The 21,738-nt window shown below is 31.4% G+C and overlaps 1 protein-coding gene across 1 annotated transcript; it reads left to right on the top strand.

Moving 5' to 3' along the window:
- Positions 1–752: 752 nt before the first annotated feature.
- LOC134697505 (uncharacterized) lies at positions 753–20,202 on the top strand. The gene is made up of 5 exons (XM_063559784.1): positions 753–873; positions 8,749–8,809; positions 17,436–17,613; positions 18,613–18,915; positions 20,132–20,202. Exons 2-5 carry the CDS (start codon positions 8,759–8,761, stop codon positions 20,200–20,202), a joined length of 603 nt encoding a protein of 200 aa, XP_063415854.1. The 5' UTR covers positions 753–873; positions 8,749–8,758.
- The last annotated feature ends 1,536 nt before the right edge of the window (positions 20,203–21,738 follow it).

Raw genomic sequence — 21,738 nt, 5'->3', positions numbered from 1 at the left:
TGTTGACCTTTCTGATAATCATTTTGGCGTTTGTAACAGGCAGTCCTCGCTTTTGACGGTGACACATTCATTTAAAAATTACAAAAAACAATAATCTAGTGTTGCGTTTCTAAAGTCGGTCAGTATACATGTCTACATGTATATATATTATGTGTGTGTGTGTGTGTGTTGGTGTGTGTGTATGTGCACTTCAAATTTAAAAAAGAGGGAATTCAAGGACAAACTTTTGATAAATGTAAAAGGGGTAAAATCGAAGTAGTTCTAGACAATATGAGTAAAAAAGTGGCGATGTGGGAATGAGAGGATAAATAATTGACTTGTCAGTCCCTCTATTTTAGTAACCTGATTTCCTTAACGGTTGTTTTACGGTCATTAAAAAAAATGTGTTTTTGCATAACAAAATATTTACATAAAAGGGCCTATAAGTTCTATCGTTCTGTAACTTTCTTCTGTTCATAAGACAATACGTGTTTAAATATCAATTTTCTAAAAATACGCCCACTCTTATATTGGATGATCATGTCTACCAAATATTCGCCTTTTATCGTTTCTGATGCAGATGCAGGAAAAGCGCTTCGGATGCATGCACTTTGCTTGTGTTTGTGACAGCGTTGAACATTATTTGCCGTTAGATAATTAGTTAACCCTATGCTCTGAACGATAAATCTACTTCGATAAGAGCATGTACATAATATAAAACTATTTTTAGAATTTCGGGAAATACCTATTTCTAAAATAGATATATATGTGGAATGGCTGTGTGCACGACGACGAAAACACTCATACGGATTGGTTATAATATAGAAAGACTTTTCATATTTGGTTATGTGAACATATTTGATTCTCAATAAACCGTATTACATCTTAAAATCGGTAAGTATGATTTATCTATAATTACAATTTTGACATGATAAATATGTTACATCGATAATTTCATGTTCACCTCCATCCGGGGCCTCGATCAGTAAGCAAGCAGCAAATGTATGTATACGGTTATACTATAAATGGGTCGGAATGTGCGCGGTAAAAAGCTACAAAAACCTACATTTCTAGTGATGCGTAATATGATCTTAAATGAAGAGAATGTGTACAGGTTATAACCTTGACACTTCAATGATAATACGTATACACAGCATTGATTGTATTATCATATACAGGTAATAGCTTTTCTAAAATACGCGTTACGTAGGTTAGATTCTTATATGCGACAATCGAAAAAAAGAGAAAAAGAAGATTTTTTTTTATTTTTCGTTTCATTGCAATAAAAGTTAAAGGCAGGATTTTAATATTTGATGTATCAACTTTGCTTAAAGTCAGTTTGGGCATGATATCCAATCATATAAATATGTTTTGACTGTACCTAAAGATACGTTACGTACGGTAGGTTATACGTTTATCGGCGACATTGGTTTAATGGGTAAATCAAAGTGTATATTATAACTTTTGATTCTAAAATATTTTTGTTGATAAAAATCAATATAGTGTCAAATAAAAAATGCAAATCTAATCATGATTTAGATGAAATGAAGTATTTTAATTCACACCGATATTTGGAGTTTTTCTTGGCGACATTCGGAATTACGGTGTGATTTCCGTATATTGAATAGAAAATCACACAAATATATTTACGATTTACATCACAAAAGAATATAATTTTATTTTAGTATACATATTAATCACTAAGAACATGAAAAAGATTATCTGCGACATATGTTAAGCTTGCATTTTGTGGTTATTTGCCGGCGACACTGTAATTTTGTAATTGTACCCATTTTTTGTGAATGACTGTATAATACTGTAATGATTTTATAGGGGTATGTGTATGTAGTATATTACCTATAATATCATAATTCTATGCTTGAGTCATAAGTCGTCTTTTAGGCCGCTCGTCAATCTGGGACGTCCGATCTGGATAACAACTTGGGTAATGACACGGGGGAGTCTCAACATGGGATTTTGGGTACAGGTGTGCAGCTGGGATTTTAAAAATACCCCCATTCATATATTGAATAATTGTGAAATCTCTACCTATACATATATTTCACAGCGAAATCATAACCCATTCATATATTTATCACCCATTGATATATCACAATCGGTCAATTATTACCTATTGATATATTTCCTCGGTAAAATTGCACCCCATTGATATATTTGACGGATCAAAAAAGGGACCCATTCCAGCTGCACATACATGTATGTTACCTTTATATAGGAAGAGACCCCCCCCCCCCCGTGGGTAATGACTGCCTAATAATCCATGGGGAATCCCAGAATTCCTTGGTATGACGTAGTAGTGTAAATGTATAAGGGTAAAAGCCAAGAACATATAGTTCCGAATAAACTGTTGATATAATACCATATTCGTAACAATACTAAAATTACGAGGTCCAATTTGTCAGCCGTCATCGCGTAAAAACGATGAATCAAAGAATTCAACTTTATATATAACTAATATAGTACAATGCTGTTGACTAAAAAATTATTACACCACTCCAGACCTTTTGTTTTCCACATACCTGATATTGCCAATAATTAAGAAGTTTCGGGTCGAATCCAATACCGATACCATTAGTATATTCACCTGTTACCTATTACCTTTTCTGTACGTTCCGCATCTGACAGGCGCACCACCAATTACTGTATTTATGTTTTTGCTATATACGAGGGTCGTAATCACAGGGTGGACACTACTAAATTCAATCATTGTCACTCACAATGTTCCCGATTGTAGTATTTTAATCAGTATGGCTTTCTAAGATGACAATACGAATGATAAAAATCTTGACTTAAAATAAGGCGTATAGGTACAGCATGTACAGTTTTCAATTTGTTATCCGGAATGACGTAAAACAGCGAATCAAATAATTCAACTTTATTTATAACTCATAAAGGAAAATGCTGTTGACTAAACAATTCTCCTTTCCAGGCTCTTTTCAAGGCTTTTGTTTTCCAAATAAAATTAGTAATACCAATAATTGATAAGTTCCAGGTCGACGGGTTTAAACAGAACTTTGAAGATGATGAAAGCAGAGAAAACTGTGCATCTTATAATCGGCTTGACTTTATCAGATGACATCACACATACTAAAATAAGGCTTACGCATAGTTATATTCTTTAATTCAGTCACAGACCCGCGATATAACGGGTGTGTTCTAGTGTATATATAAATACTTAGTTTGAGAATATAAAAAATAAAAATATAAATGTACGCCCGTGGGGTGTACGTTGGCTACAGTCGATGACCCGTTTGGGCTTGCTAGACGGAAGGTCTTTAAGAGTTTAATTATTTATTGCATATATATACGTAGCGACATTTTCATGTTCATAAATAATTTTACTCTAACATATATCGTGACTTTTTTTCCGGTGACTTTTTTTCCTAGTCTTATATAAATATGCACAAGAACATTTGAGTTGCCAAAACACAAGTCGTGTTTTAACATATAACTAAATAAATATTCGTATATGTGTTACCGAAAGACCATTTTAAGCATTACTAACGATATTGAAGATTCACTGTTAAAATCAGTTGAAACTGGAAGAACTAAAATGAAGATATTTGTTGAGTCATCTCTATCAACAGACAAGGCAAGTAGCATTTACTATAATCCCATTCAAAGATCAGGACTAAAGACCTTTGAAGATATGAACCCCAAAGTACAACTTAAATGCAAATCTGGGCAAGTTGTAAAAGGTCATTTGAATCCCGAGCTTGTGTTTAGACGTGCACTATCTCTAATTAAATGTAGAGATGACGTACCTGTGGAAACTGTTTTGTCCTATTCAATTTGTCCCATTCCCACTGCATTATTTCATGACGATGAAACTATGACAACAAATGTATGAGGAAGACAAATATGTCTGATCTTGCCCATGAATTGGAAAATTTAGTAGGATCAGTTTCTAACATTCCTTCATTCGACCACAGTGGTACCGTACTAATAAGAGATTGCATGAACTCAGTTCAGTCATTTGATGTTAAAAGGATCTTAACATGTGGAGACTTGGCCAAATCTTACATTATGCAGGTACAATCATGCTTCCGATTTACAGACAAGGTTGTTGCTGTCTTCGATCGCTATGACACTGAACACTCCATAAAATCAGCAGAGCGACATAGACGATCGGCAACAACAACTACGCTAAAAGTTGATCATATCGGTGAAAGCCGAACTGTTCCAGACTGGAAAGAATTTCTATCAAACAACAAAAACAAGCAAGCTCTGATTACTTTCCTTGGTTATTATCTGAGCAGCAATTTGTCTGATATATTCCAGGAGGAAAATAAATATTTAGTTTAAATCCAGAAATAGTGCGACAACTCTCTAATGAGCATGAAATCGGTCTCCCAGACTTTTCTATTCGCACGAAGAAGCAGACACAAGAATCTTGCTTCATGTTATACACTCTGATAAAATTTAGCAGTTGAATAGAAGGGGACGAATCATAGTCAAGTGTTTCGATACAGATGTGCTTGTGCTCTGTGTTCATTATTTTAAGGTTCTTGTGTGGACTGAACAAAGGTGGGTTTTGACGGGATCAACTAATTCTCTTAGGGACTGTAGAAGGTATATACCAATCCATGAGTTAAGTGAATCTCTTTCACCTTTGCTAGCTAACATTCTCCCTGCAGTTCATGCTTTAACTGGTTATGATACCATTTCCGCTATTTTTGGGTTTGGCAAAAAGACTATTCAAGTTGATTCCAATTTCATATTTGAGTTATTGAGTATTTTGTAAAAAAGGGGGAGGGTTTTTTAACATGTCGCATCATATCTCAAAAACGATTTATGATTATTGCTTAAAACTTTACACATGTCTTTGTTATATTAATCTAAAGATCTGTATACTTTTTGGTGATGATTCAAAATTTCATTTTTGAGTTATTGAGTATTTTGTAAAAAAAAGGGGGAGTTTTTTTTACATGTTGCGCCGTATCTCAAAAATAATTTATGATTATTGCTTAAAACTTTATACACTTCTTTGTTATATTAATCTAAAGATCTTTCGCAAATTTTAGGTTCTTCCCTCGCCGGGATTCGAACCCATGCTACTGTGATATCGTGACACCAAATCGCCTGCACTGCAGCCGTCCCGCTAGACCACACGACCACCTGGGCTGTACAATAATAGAGCTTTCGCTGGCCATGTGTTACCTTTCCTCGTCAGTTTTAATCTAGCGGCGTACTACAGTACATGATATATAAGGCATGAAGATGTTATTGTTACAGATCAGCTAAATTATCTATAGTAAAGGATCCTGCAAATTAATGTAAGATACAGTCACAGAATATATAAATACATTGATCCTAAATGACTTATTTCTATGATATACAAGGCTTGTGTAAAGGTTGTTTTTGAATGTTCATAGGCTCGGTCCATCTAGGTGTTTAGTTAAAAGTAATATACAATTCATCTTTTGATTTCTTTTTGGTTATCAATTTTTTGGGAAAATTTCCCCATTTTAGTGATTTCGTTTCCGTTATCATTTTTTTAGGGAAATTCCACCATTCTATCGATTTCTTGTTAGTTATCATTTTTTCTAGGAGATTTCTCCTTTCTATTGACTTCTTTTTGGTCATCGTCATTTAAGGGGAAATTTTCCCTTTTTGTCGAGCCTTCGACTTTAGTCGAAAAAGCGAGACTAAGCGATCCTACATTCCGTCGTCGTCGGCGTCGTCGGCGGCGTCAACAAATATTCACTCTGTGGTTAAAGTTTTTGAAATTTTAATAACTTTTTTAAACTATAATTGATTTCAACCAAACTTGAACAGAAGCTTGTTTATGATCATAAGATAGTATCCAGAAGTAAATTTTGTAAAAAAATAAATCCGTTTTTGCCATATTTTACTTTTAAATGGACTTAGTTTTTCTGCGGGGAAACATTACATTTACCCTGTTGTTAAAGTTTTTAAAATTTTAATAACTTTCTTAAACTATCCTGGGTTTGTACCAAAGTTGGACAGAAGATCAATTATGATCATAAAATAGTATCCAGAAGTAAATTTTGTAAAAAAATAAATCCATTTTTTCCGTATTTTTCTTTTAAATGAACTTATATTTTCTGCCAGTTAACCATACATACATGTACAGTCTGCAGTTGTTTTTAAAACATTTATCAGATTCATAAACTATCCTGGATTTTAACCAAACTTGGACAGAAGCTTCTTAAAATCAGAAGATTGTATCGAGAGGAATATTTTTATTGATTTTTTTCCTCATTTTTGTTGAGCCTGCAATTTACAGCAAAAGTAGGCGAGAAACCCTTACAAATTTTTATTGATTTCTTTTAAAATTTCATCATTTAGTGGCGATTTCATCATTTTATTGATTTCTTTTTCGTAAACATATTTTTAGAGAAATTTCCCCATTCTATTGATTTCTGTTGTCATCATCTTTTTTGGTGAAATTTCCCAAACTATTGATATCTGACTTGTTATCAACATTATGGGGAAATTTCCCAAATACTTGTTAAAATAATTTCTACGTGTCTTGGTCATGTAAAGTACCACGTGTATATTTCTTGAGATTGTTCTCAAAGTTTTGTTGTATAGTGTTATTTGATACCATCATCAAACATAATTATATATATATGTAGTGTTACAATCATGGCAGTTAAATTGTTGTTGGAGGTTTTTGTTTACACAAATAGAAAACATTGAAAAAAGAGAATAAACTAGAAATTCTCTTTTTGAAATAGATAGCGTTATAAGGATGAATAATGAGTAGTTAATATTTATAGCTTAATTCTAAGTTCTCTCTTGGGTTTGCTCTTTAGGTCTTTATATGAAGCAGTATTTTTTTTTATCTCACGATTTTCTCTTTTCTTCTTGTATGTTCTGTCCCTTCTTCCTAGGTCTGTGTTTATCCATAGGCAGTTATCCTTTTACGAGTAGTCTTAGTTGGTAAGTTTTTATCAACGCTATCTTCAAGTGATGTTACAAATAGGTTCCAGATGTCATTTACAAGGAGGAAAGGTTATCATGGAGTGATTTGGCCGTGAATTTAATATTCTGAAGTCGTCTTTCACATTTTGCCATTTTGACTTTTTGTAAAGAGGATCTTTCTTGGTTTCTTTTGTAATTTTGATGGTATTATGTCCACTTCAATAGAGACAATGTCATTGTTGATAGGCCAGGTACCACTCGTGTTCGTCTAAAGCTCGTGTTCATCTAGAATGTCTGTAAACTTGTGGTGGATGTTGACATTCTGGGTGTTAGGTTTTAGTTGGACAATTTTCTATTTTCTTTTAATGATGATCTCATCAACGTCTACTTACATTAACAAAAAATTATGACCGAAAAATATACTAGATATAAGATATGTCTCTTTAAGTGTTCATTTGGAGTGTTCTTAATTAAGATATCTTTATACACTCAACAATGAAACATGACGATATGGCCACATTATCACATATAACGTTGACTGTGCGTATCGTTTTGGTTTATTTTGTTCTTACAGGTAAGAGATTTTTATTGTCTAACAAAAGCAGCAATAATGCATTACTTTCATTCCATATTCATACTATAAAACATCTAAGAAAAGTAAGTCTACAATATGGTAAATTGAGATATTTCTGTTTAGCCAAATAATCAAACAATGCCCTTTTAAGAATGCATTCGTGAGTTAATGTGTTGTTCTTTTACTCGTTGACTATTGTTCTCTATTTGAATTGTTCGATTAGTTATTCTATGATTATTTTTTTCGGCTACAGAAATGAGATAGTTTCGTCTCATATTAAACGCATACATGTTTATCTCATCAAACAAAACCTCTTGAGATTTGATTAAAAATATTTTATCATAGGTTATAAATTGATGTTTAATATTGAAGTTAATAAAATTTAATGATCTAATGACTAAATTGATTTATTGCATTAAAAATACATTAAGCTGTTTATTGTGTTTCGAATGTACGTCGTCAGTCCATTATATACGTTTTGCCATTTAAATAATTACAAGTTACAACCATATATTTAAACATACGAAAGAATATGCTTTGAAGCGCCTCGTTGACTTTGGTCATATATAAGCACGTGCTTCCGCTAAATTTCATTCCACGAGTATTTTTCAAGATAGCACAACCCACCATCCCTCCCTTTAACAAACAAAATTGCTGCTGTTTTTAGTTTATTTTTCAGATTACATGGTGAATATGTCCAAATGTTTTGAATGTTCCTATTAGATTGTTATGTACTATCAAAAGTGTCAGACGTTTAAATATTTATCGGCAAATTCAATGAAACATGAATTTTCAAGGAATTTGCAGGAATAACAAAAAAGTGTCTATCGTCATGGCATTCCGTTCAATAATGAAAGTGCGTTGGATGTCATCATCAAAATGATTCAACAGGCAGTGATTTATTCAAATATCGTTCATTAAGCTGTTATGGATCTGTCCAGCAGCTAGAAATTGTTATGCATTTACTATTGGTTTACCTTCAGTGACCAATTGTCATCAAGTTTTAACTTGTTGGCCAGTTTCTTGATGTTGGTTGTTTGTTGGTTTATATTGTTGAATATTGTTGAATAAATGCCAAGACAAATAATCAGCCAAATTTCAAATTTCAATTGTTTGTTTGTTGTTTATATTACTCTTGCAAAAGAACGAAACAAAACAAATCTGCAGTTGTATATTCATTGCGTACATTAAATATGCAATAAACGTTAAGATGAGATTATCTTGTACCATGACACGATGTTGAATTATAATTTATGGAATCTGAATAGTATTTTGTCTTTCAGATTTACAATTATGGGTGAAAAATACAACATGTTTTGCTTCAATTGGTTGAGTCTACTTTTTGTAAGTATTTTAACATATCATGGTTTATAGCTAATACACGACCTAAGACATGTACAAGGTATCTACATTACTACACATACATTATAACGATAATTGTTCATTACATATATCTGTTGAAACTTCTTGAATTGATACGCACCTTTACTTTTAATCACATCTAAATGACCCGTTATGCTTTTGGAATTTGTGTTACAATTGTTTAACCCAATTTATACTTTTGATAACTTTTACCCAAAACCAAGTATTTAAACTTGTTAAAACTCGTTTTCAATATATCAATATCACTATTTTATAGTTACACATTTGAACTAGATATCTCTAAAACAAATGCACTACACAGTCAGTTTTAAATTAAAGAATCTATCTAAGATAATATTTTGCTAATGTATGTTATCTTTGAAGATTAGTCTTTTATACAACTGTTACAGTACAGTTCAGTACAAAAACTGATTTATTCAAGCTTTAAAATTTGATATCTTATCAACAAAAGTTTAAAAAAAAGTTTACTAATACTTTATAACCTAGACACTGTTTGTTTGTTATATGTGGGCTTTTTGTGTGTGTGTGTTTTTTTGTTTTTTTTTATGTTTGATTTAATTATTTTCATGTTTAGTTCATTTTGTTCTGTTTTGTTCTGTTTTCCTCCCTGTTATATATGCTCTAATAACGGTTAAATTAATTACACTTTATAACCGTTTAGCGGATTTTCTTCTAGTTGTTCTGGTGGCCAAAATACAACCAAAGTCTGTAATTCAATAATAAAATAAAATCCCAAAAATATGTTTCCACATCATGACAACTATAAAAACGGTCATCCCAAATTGGCTAAGTAGTAAAATGGTCTTACATATCGTAAGATCTTTTCAACAGTTGATAAAATTACCGTTTCTCAATCACTCAAAATAAAAACAAAAAGCAGTGTAAATTTGACATTCTATAGTGAACGTACACATGTTCGGTTCTTCTCTCGACAACTTTGCTTATAATCATATCAGCTTAATTGTACATTTTTATAGCTTGTAATTAAATAAATCTATTAACGAAAAATGTCGATTTTGATCAAAAGAAGTTTTTAAAAATATAAAAGTCAAACAGACCGCCCTTGCCTAACCCAAACACGAACCAAAATATGATAGTAAGAAATAATCGAATGCATGTAAATGTACAAATATATTCTCCGTGTACATAGTTTTGTCTGTAAAAAAATCTTATTGTTGTAATTAAACACTATTAAAGGAAACCAGGAGATACTGATTAAATTCTTTACAAAATAGTATTGTGTGCACACACAATTGTACATAATATTTATGTTTGATTTATATATATACATATCATGTAAAACTGTATACTCAAGTTGCAAGTATAAAGTGTTTAATACTATTACCATATTGGTAGGTATTCGTCTTTTATAAACCAACAGTATGTTTGAACTTTACAGCTCATATAATTTGTCTTTTAAATATAGTGGCTAGATCACGGTTCACACTGATTTATAAAAATAGTAAAAGTTAAGCAAAATCCCATTTTTATCATCCAGTATGACTCCAGGTATCCTTCTGAAATCCGTTTGTTTTTCCATCACCATTATTTTTTATTTTTCTTGTTTTATATTTACTTTCTCTATTTTTTCTGATGATGATGATGTGTGCAAGTTACCATACGAAAAATGGCGTTAGACTTAATATCTGAACCCCCTAAACATTATGGGAGTCAGCATTAAGGATTACAGGACAGCCATTGGCTTATTTCATTGTACATGTAGCAAGAGGAAAAGTAGTACTTTTATAAATTATAACTATTATACTTATTTAGAAATACTAAAAATTAACTTACATTGCTCCTTTTATGTTCTTTCACTAGCATGTCTACAGTCTATACATCCAAAGATTGACATTATCTTTCTGTTGGTTGTGCTTCATTTTATTCTTATTGTCGGAAATATTGAACCAAACCCTGGTCCAGATGAAAATAACATATCGAGTACACCCTCTAGTGTCAGATTTAGTGAAATCGATAAATCCATATCAATATGTAATTTAAATATCCGTAGTATTAGAAACAAATTAGAATTCTTAAATAATTTCACTGACGAATTTGATGTCCTGGCTGTAACAGAAACACATTTAGATCCTAGTGTATCTGAAGATCAATTAAAATTAGATTCCTTCAATAACATTATACGGAAAGATTGAAACAACTTTGGTGGTGGATTAATGATTTATGTGAAAGATGATATCGGTATCGTCCGAAAAGGCGAACTAGAAAATCCATTTGATGAAACACTTTGGGTTGAAATACGAGCCAAAGGTCAAAACTTCCTTCTTTGTCACTCATATCGTCCACCGAATGCGGACACTGACTTCTGGGCACGATTAAATCATGCAATAGAAACTGCCTTTCAATTAAACGAAAATATAGTGATAACTGGTGATCTAAATTCTGATCTCTTTAATGTCAATAATAATAAACTTATTGAAACTATGGACTTGTTCAATCTAAGAAATGTAATTGATAAAGCAACAAGAGTTACTGATAAAAGTAGTACACTCTTAGACCCCATTATAATAAGTGACTGTATGTCATATTATCTATCAGATGTTTTAGATATTCCCTCAAATATTATTGATCACAATGCAGCAGTAATATTTCTTGAGTGTCCGTCATCAATGTCACGTACTTTCAAAAGAGAAGTGTGGATATATGATAAGATGGATAAAGATAAATTTTTGAAAATAATGAATGAAACAGATTGGCATGCCATTCTTCCCGATGACAAGGATGTTAATGAATTATGTGAAATATTTACTGTAACTTTTCTGAACATTGCAAGGGAGTGCATACCTACTAAACAAGTAACTATACGAAAAAAGACAAACCATGGTTCAATAGTGAGCTTAGGAGAGAATTACGCATAAGAGATCGATTACGAAAAAAGGCTTTTAAATCTAAAAAACAATCTGATATTTTGAAGTACAAGCGACAGAGAAATAGGGTCAATAATATGAAAAAAGTTGCTAAAGAAAAATTAGAAAGTAATTTAGACCACATCATTCTAAATAATGTATCGAATACAAAAACTTATTGGAAAATTATGAAAATGTTAATCAAATCTAACAATGGATCAAATAACATCCCCCCACTTCAAAATATTATAAATACCGAAAAAATAGACGAAATAGCATATAAAGATGAAGAAAAATGTGAGCTTTTGAACAAGTATTTTAATTTAATCTCCAAATTAAATGAAGAAAATATCAACTTACCACAATTTGAAACTAAATCTAACAATAAAATTTGTGACATACATGTCACTACTCAAGAAATTATAGATATGATTAATATTCTTGATCCAAATAAAGCCTCGGGACCAGATGTGATTAGCCACAGGATGCTCTAGATCTGTCCAGATAAAGTTGCAATACCTCTTCAAATTATATTCAACAAGTCCCTAAGTCAATGTATATATCCAACCAGCTGGAAAATTGCAAATGTAATAGCTATTTTCAAAAAGGGGGACTCTTCTTTGCCATCTAATTACAGACCAATATCTTTAATTAGTTGCGTGGGGAAAGTTATGGAACGAGTTTTTTTTTTAAACATGTATATAATCATCTATTTAATAACAAACTAATTTATGAATACCAATCAGGTTTTTTGCCAAAACATTCAACAGTGCATCAATTAATTGAAATCTATGATTGTATCTTAAATGCACTAGAAACAAAAGAAATTTGCTGTTTTGTTTTTTGTGATTTTTCGAAGACCTTTGACAAAGTTTGGCATATTGGCTTACTACATAAAATAAAAGCATATGGCATTGAGGGAAATCTTTTAAATTGGTTCACTAGCTACCTATACCAAAGAAAACAAAAGGTTATCATTAATGAATCATCCTCTACTTTTTGCAATGTTTCAGCTGGTGTACCCCAAGGATCCGTTCTTTGTCCTTTATTGTTTATTATATATATTAACGATATTGCTGAACAGTTAACTTCTTTATGCAGACTATTTGCAGATGACACTTCGTTCAGCTACTCGGGTCATGACGAGGAACTTATACAGTCAGTTGTTAGTCGTGACCTAAGACAGCTGGATGAATGGTCAAGAAAGTGGCTTATGTCTTTCAATCCTGAAAAAACAGAAATTATGATGTTCTCAAATAATGAGATAAAAGACCCTAATTTTACTATGAATAACAAAAAAATACCAATTGTGCGATCTCATAAGCATCTAGGGGTTACATTTAGAAGTGACGCAAAATGGAACAACCATGTTGAAAACATATTAAATAGTGTTAAAAACATCTGAATATATTGCGAAAACTTAAATATCAACTTAGCCGACAAAATTTGGAAAAATTATATCTAGTATTTATTAGACCAATTTTTATACGACCGCAAATTTTGAAAAAATTTTCGTCGTATATTGCTATCACGTTGGCGTCGTCGTCGTCGTCGTCGTCGTCGTCGTCCGAATACTTTTAGTTTTCGCACTCTAACTTTAGTAAAAGTGAATAGAAATCTATGAAATTTTAACACAAGGTTTATGACCATGAAAGGAAGGCTGGTATTGATTTTGGGAGTTTTGGTCCCATTATTTTAGGAATTAGGGGCCAAAAAGGGCCCAAATAAGCATTTTCTTGGTTTTCGCACTATAACTTTAGTTTAAGTTAATAGAAATCTATGAAATTTTGACACAAGGTTTATAACCACAAAATAAAGGTTGGGATTGATTTTGGGAGTTTTATTTTCAACAGTTTAGGAATTAGGGGCCAAAAAAGGGCCCAAATAAGCATTATTCTTGGTTTTCGCACAATAACTTTAGTTAAAGTAAATAGAAATCAATGAAATTTAAACACAATGTTTATGACCACAAAAGGAAGGTTGGTATTGATTTTGGGAGTTTCGGTCCCAACAGTTTAGGAATTAGGGGCCAAAAAGGGACCCAAATAAGCATTTTTCTTGGTTTTCGCACCATAGCGTTAGTATAAGTGAATAGAAATCTATGAAATTTAAACACAAGGTTTATGACTATAAAAGGAAGGTTGGTATTGATTTTGGAAGTTTTGGTCCCAACAGTTAAGGAAAAAGGGGCCCAAAGGGTCCAAAATTAAACTTTGTTTGATTTCATCAAAATTGAATAATTGGGGTTCTTTAATATGCCGAATCTAACTGTGTATGTAGATTCTTAATTTTTGGTCCCTTTTTCAAATTGGTCTACATTAAGGTCCAAAGGGTCCAAAATTAAACTTAGTTTGATTTTAACAAAAATTGAAACCTTGGGGTTCTTTGATATGCTGAATCTAAAAATGTACTTAGATTTTTGATTATTGGCCCAGTTTTCAAGTTGGCCTAAATCGAGGTCCAAAATTAAACATTGTTTGATTTCATCAAAAATTGAATAATTGGGGTTCTTTGATATGCCAAATCTAACTGTGTATGTAGATTCTTAATTTTTGGTCCAGTTTTAAAATTGGTCTAAATTAAAGTTCAAAGGGTCCAAAATTAAACTAAGTTTGATTTTAACAAAAAATAAATTCTTGGGCCTCTTTGATATGCTGAATCTAAAGATGTACTTAGATTTTTGATTATGGGCCCAGTTTTCAAGTTGGTCCAAATCAGGATCTAAAATTATTATAATAAGTATTGTGCAATAGCAAGTCTTTTCAATTGCACAGTATTGTGCAATGGCAAGAAATATCTAATTTCACAATATTGTGAAATAGCAATTTTTTTTTTAATTAAGAGTTATCTTTGTTTGTCCAGTATAGTAAGCAAGAAATATCTGCAAGAATTTTTTTTAATTGGAGTTATCTTTCTTTGTCCAGAATCAACTTAAATCTTTGTTATATACAATATACAATGTATATTCACTTTTTACTACCAACTGATAAATTTAAATAATCTTTACCATTCAGTGATAACAAGCAGTTTTTTTACATCAGGTATTTAAATGAGTAGTAATTGTTGCAAACTCCATTAGAATATTTTAATTGAAATTAGTTTTGGAATAAGGGAAAGGGGGATGTGAATAAAAAATTGGGTTAAAATTTTCTCATTTGAAATTTCATAAATAAAAAGAAAATTTCTTCAAACATTTTTTTGAGAGGATTAATATTCAACAGCATAGTGAATTGCTCTAAGAGAAAACAAAAATTTTAAGTTCATTTGAATACATTCATTCTGTGTCAGAAACCTATGCTGTGTCAACTATTTAATAACAATCCAAATTTAGAGCGGAATCCAGCTTGAATGTTGTGTCCATACTTGCCCCAACCGTTCAGGGTTCAACCTCTGCGGTCGTATAAAGCTACGCCCTGCGGAGCATCTGGTTGAATATGCAACTGAAGTATGGGACAATTGCGAAAAAGGTTATTCAATTAAATTAGAACAGCTACAACTTGAAGCTGCACGAATTGTAACAGGCTTGCCTGTTTACACACACTCTGAGACTGTCTTAAAAGAGGTTGGTTGGGAAACTTTAGAGGAACGAAGAAAGAGAAGAAAACTACAATTATTTTATAAAATTCAGAATAATAATGCCCCTGAATATTTATGTAACCTTGTGCCCCCTAAAATTCAAAGTACAACACAATATCCCTTGCGAAATGGACAAGATATCATTTTACCATTTTGCAGGCTGACTCTGACTTCCCAATCCTTTATCCCATCAACAATTAAACTTTGGAATAATTTGAACATATCAGTTCGAAATGTAGACTCGTTATCAAAATTCAAACTAGAATTAAAAAACTACGAAATTCGAAATGAGAATCAATCTATTTTAAAACATTATTTATATGGTCCAAGAAAATTGAACATAATATTAACCCAATTTAGATGTTCGGCATCGTTCTTGAATTGTGACTTGTTTAGAGCTAACATTATATCTGATCCAACATGTAAATGTGGTTTGGATATTGAGGACATGTACCATTTTTTCTTCGATTGTCCTTTCTATTTAAATGAAAGGGCTATTCTGTTTAATGGTCTCAGCTGGCTTCCCGAAGGCTGCGATTTGGACTTAACTCTACTGGTTTTTGGAAAAGAAACTCTTTCCTATGATCAAAATGTGCAAATTCTTAAACAAGTATTCAATTTTATAAAGAGATCAAAAAGATTCCTCGTAGTATAGTATCAACATAGGTAAAACGCACATCATCATCTTTATCATCATCAACTTACAATCTCTGTTGTTCTTTCCTCATTCCCTTTACTTTTTTCAGTATAGATAAGTAATATGTATGTTGTTTATATTATATGATGCATGCTCATGTTCAATTTGTATTGTTATATATATTGTATTGTGGAGAAGACTTTATAAGTATGTTTTACTTGTGTCTGATCCTTTTTCGCTTTGAGCAAATAAAATATGTTTAAACTTAAATATCTTTAGTTAGTAAAATATAATACACAATTTTTGCTAGTGACCTAAAACGATATGTATGGGGTCAGTACATCCCTATGGAGTGAAAGCGAAGCTCGTTCGCTATCGCCTTTTATGGATATACTGACCCCAGGCCCGTATATACCATATTAGGTCACTAGCACACTATGTAATGGATGTATCTTACCGACTATCTTTATTTGTTGAATTAAAACTACACAAGCAAATTTCACTCACATCAATTTCACGTGAATTTAAGTTCATGTGAATCTCACGTGAAATTTACATCAATTTCACCTCTGACGAGCTTATACGTGAAACTCACATGAAATCAGTTTTTGTGAGTTTCACGCGAATCTTATTGGAAACTCGTGTGAATTTCACCTGAAAATCATGTAATTTGTTTTCATGTGATTTAATTCACATGATTGTTTTAAGATATAGTATGTCAAATAACATCTAAATTTCCAAATTGAATTAAAATCATGAAAAATATCATTTTGTTTTGGTAAATTTCAGGTGAAATTTATGTGAAACAATTCACGTAAGATTCGTGTGAATCTCAATTTACGTGAAATTCACATGAAAAATTTCACGTTGGTTTCATGTATAAGCTCGTTTGAGGTGAATCTCACATGACATTTTTCATGTGAATTCACGTGAGATTCATGAGAAATTCATGTGAGCTAATTTTGCCTGTGTATAAATATCTCATTTGCCATTGTACCACATCTTCTTTTTTATATTGAATTGTGAAAGTGTTCAATTTAAAGAAACTAATTTCATTGGTCTGCTCGAAAAAATGATATCAACAATAACAGTTTAATATCAACAACCTTAATATAACAATAATAAACAGAACTTTCAATACATTTTAATCAACAAATCGTGCCAAAGTCGTAATGTTTCTACAAAATTGGAATTTTAGGAATCTAGATTTTGTAACGTTTGAAAAATAATAACATTATCCCCTAGGATTCATGTTGATTTCAATTAAAACTTTTTAAACGACCGCGTGCAACAAAACTTTTAGGATAAACAGTTTATTGCAACTTAAACATTTAACTTGAAAAGACAATGTTTAATCCTTCATATATGCGACTCATCACGTTTTTGATGAACATTGATCTACATTTAGATAATCATACCGCATCGCTTATACGTATATTGAATTTATTTTTCTCTTCTTTATTCAGTCGTTAATGGTGTTTGTAATTCATAACAGTTGTTCTATTTATAGATTATTGTAACAACACCAGTGTTAAGCTACTCTGAGTTTGAATGTCCATCCCGAACTGAATGGAAATTGAGAGCTGCCAGTCAATGTAACATTTCTGAGGGTTATCACTGTTTATTTGATGAAAATACTGATGAGTTTGAAGAATTTTGTGACACGAGATCGTATAATGATCCAGCAGGTTTGTTACCTGTGTTTTGATTACAGAAATTGAAATATTATCAGTCACTCTTTATATATGTTAATTTATTGTATATTAACTAGATACTTTACGATGTTCGCAACGTGTTAATACACTTCTACGAAAACAATCATCGACACGAAATAACCTGTGTGTGTTTTTTCTTGGAAGAAAACTAGTACAATTTCATCCATATTTTTTTATTCGAATATACCTATTGCGAATACGTAATTTAAGGTTATGTAGATTTTTTAAAACCTGTCTATATGCGAATTAAACATCGAACGAACAATGCAGGAGGTGGTCACATATGATAATTTACGGTATTTATTAGATAATATTCCGTACACAGATATATAAATTGCACACACAATATCTGTATCAAATACATTTTGAAGCATCACATATTTTCTGTTAAACCGGTAGCGTCTTTGCCTTCATTGAGAGACTTCGGGTCGAACAAAACTTTAAAGTCAGTCAGACCAAAGTCTTATGAACAGAAGGAGTACGTGTGTAATTTTGATCAGAAAAAATGTTTTTTTTTATCTTAGGATTCAAAGCAACAAAAATGATACTTGATTACCCTTCTTCCCTTTGTTTACAAATCCTTAAGTTAAGCTATACTCGATCTCTCAATATAGCAAACACGCTTTTATGTTTTGTAAGCATGAGGTGTTATATATGGCCTTTATAACTGCAAAATTTGGCAACGAATATTAATTTAAGTGATGAACCAGTTTATATAGTCTGGAAACTTACAATGTAAAAGTTAATGTGTGATTTCACTATCATGTTATTTCTACATTGTCTATAAAATCAAGGAACTTTAATGTAAGGGTTCGCATCTAATAACAAATAATGTGTTGTTCGAATCACGTCTTCTTTGCAGTGCTCGAATGACGTTAACCTCATATAAAGGGATAAACATGTTATCAAATTAAGAAAATTAAACCATAAACAATGATATTAGTTATATAGTATTATATTTTTTTATGACAGGACACAAACTAGTTATTGTTGGCGATCTTGATCGAAGAGATTGCGAAGGTATCAGATATCAGCCATTTTCCTTTTCTACGAATGGAATGTCAGCATGTATCTTTGAAAAGACATATTGTAAAGAAGAAGGACAAGTTATCCATACTGAGGGAACAGCTGATTCTGACAGACAGTGTCGCTGTGACTACACAAGGAGTTATGCCTTTATTATAAAGCCAGAACAAAGTTGTTACTGTGTACCTTCAAAGGAAGACTGTTCGTGTTACAAAAAACCATGTCCTCTTGGTTTTATCATGACGCCTGGTAAATATCATCGGTCATTTGTGTCTTTTAAGAATGCTTTAATGCTAATAGAACCCTGATTGAGTAGTCTTGATAGTTATCAATTTTCCAGAATATATCATTATTTTTAAATAAAAAAAGAGCATTCAATTTGAACCATATATTCAATACCTCCTATCAATGAACATTTCAATAATTTTTTCGATGAAATATATTTCATGGTGATTGTTGTGGTAACAGTGTAATGTATATGATTGCAACGATAACCTTATAATCAACTATTAATTTATTACATTTATTTTGCAGAGTAAACGAATCTAGTACCTATGAGGGTCTGGAGGGAGGGTCTGTTATTCTGTAAATATTTAATTTTCACCCCTTTTTTCTCTAATCTTTAAAAAAAAAATAACCCCTTTATTCTCTTATCTTCACAAAATTAGACCAGGCATTTCTCTAATCTTCATTTTATTTGCCCGTTATTCTCTAATCTTTATTTTTTCAGGGCATTATTCTTTAATCATTTGCCCCATCTAAACCCTCATTCATTAAAATATCATTGAGTTAGCTTTCTTTGTCAATAATTGTAGTTGAACCCAATTATTGACAAAGGTGATAGCTCCATTTTCTAGTATTCATTGTCTTCCAATGATTAATAACATGCAATCACTATTACTTCTCACTTCAAAATGAATGCAATTGTTGCCCTTAAGTGTTCTGTGGCTTTCTTGTTTTGCCTTTAATATGAGCTGCGTGGTCACTGAATAAAATTCTGGATTTCTATTTTGTTCATGGAATGTATCGTTTTCACTTTTTCTCATGCTCAAACTGGTATTTGTTATGCACTTGCCAATAAATACCTTGTGAAACTTTTATGAATAGTGTTCATCTTGTGAATACGCATGTTGATTAGATTGAAAAAAGTTAAATATGAGTAATAAATGTACATTTAAATAATATAAAGGTGTTCAAGTATAAATTAGGTGGTTCCACGTGTACTGTTCATGAATTTTGCTTCTTTATGAACATATAAGTTGCTTTATTATTCGTTTTTAGTTTTTCAACTTTAGTTTGCCTTATTAAATTGTTATACAACTTACATACAATGCTGTTTACCACAAAATACAGATCAAGTTCGAGATTAGGTGGCGTCACTTTTAAAATTATTACATTGACTCATGCATATTTACAAGCGATGGCCCATATATCATTCTGCATTAATTTTATATATATCTTTCAGATTACGAATGTATAAGCAAAACAGTGTGGACAGGAACGTTTACTTGTGCTTTAATACACTACAATGGGTGAGTTACAACCAACATTATGCATGTCACTATATTGTTTGCACATTTATGTTTACTTAATTAACATAATGTTAGGAAGTGTGGGAGTCTCTGCAATCATGGATTGTAAAAAAGAAGAACACCAAAGGTCTAAATTTTATATGTTTATTGTCAATTCAAATAACGATTCTTTCTTTTTGTATAATCTACCCAATATGTTTCGTTTTGACAACCTCTAGCATGTGTTATCAATTATACAAAAAGATATTAAAAAGAAGATATGGTATGATCGCCAACGAGACAACTATCCACAAAAGACCAAAATGACACAAACATTAACAACTATAGGTTATCGTACGGCCTTCAACAATGAGCAAAGCCCATACTGCATAGTCAGCTATAAAAGGCCCCGATAAGACAATGTAAACCAATTCAAACGAGAAAACTAACATAAAAAAGAGCCCTGTAATCGACAAAAAAATGTACTAGAAATCAAAGACGAAGTTCGTAATATATATGTTTATATTTACAAAAAATGTATATATATATATAACATATTTAACTTTGAACAGTGCCATATCGAAAATAGTATGGATGAGAAAGAATTATTTATTTAACAAACAAGTCTAGACTTATAGAATATATTCATTTTACCAAAAGTAATATATTTGATAAGTTTTAAAGACAATACATATAATGTTATATAAGTTATTATCATGGTTATAGTGAGCATCCTATTTGGCAATATGTAATGCTTATATAGCATGCTATTAATTAGCTTTGATGCAAGCTTATATCATTATATTAACTGACACAACTTAACAATCTACGAGCAAAATATTAATTAATATTTTTAACAGTCATGTGGAGAGGTGTCTCATTGTTAAACAAACCACATCTATTTCGTTTTACAAAAAAAGAAGATTTACACTGGTTTTATGGATCCCTTATATGACCGAAAAACGTCATTTTTCATAGCAGTCCTGGTTTATACTTTTTTTTAATTGCAAATGTCGTTTCTCATAGCAGTCCTAGTTAATACTTTTTTTTAATTGCAAATGTTTAAACTTACATTTAGAATCGTAGTATTTGGAAATATCACACAATCTCATTTTGAATGTCAAACTCAATTTAGTTCTACCTTTTACATAGCTAGTCTCCTGTTATTCTACTGAATATGTTTTTTTTAAGAATGCAATCGTCAGTTATTAAATATTTACACTAATATTGAATCATTTTACAACACCTCTGTACATAAAACCCTACCTAGTTGCAAATGACCATGTGATTTGATGTTTATCCGAATGTGGTAACTTTCAAACGTTTGGAAACCTTTTGTATAATTTCACGTTCTGAGAAATTCTTGCATTTCACCACTATTGGTTGTAGTTTAACTGCATCTTTTGTTCCACCTGTACGTCTTAAACGGTAAGCATTTTTATTCTATGTTGTTGTGTATGAATTTCCAATAAATATACTATATAAGTTCACACGTTGTTACTTTCATATTACTTTAATACCGAATTTGTTGTTTCAAATGTTTCATCAGCTTATGAAGTGT

Source organism: Mytilus trossulus, chromosome 14 (genome assembly GCF_036588685.1).
Source record: "Mytilus trossulus isolate FHL-02 chromosome 14, PNRI_Mtr1.1.1.hap1, whole genome shotgun sequence".
Classification (NCBI taxonomy): domain Eukaryota; kingdom Metazoa; phylum Mollusca; class Bivalvia; order Mytilida; family Mytilidae; genus Mytilus; species Mytilus trossulus.
This window is presented reverse-complemented; position numbering and strand designations above follow the sequence as displayed.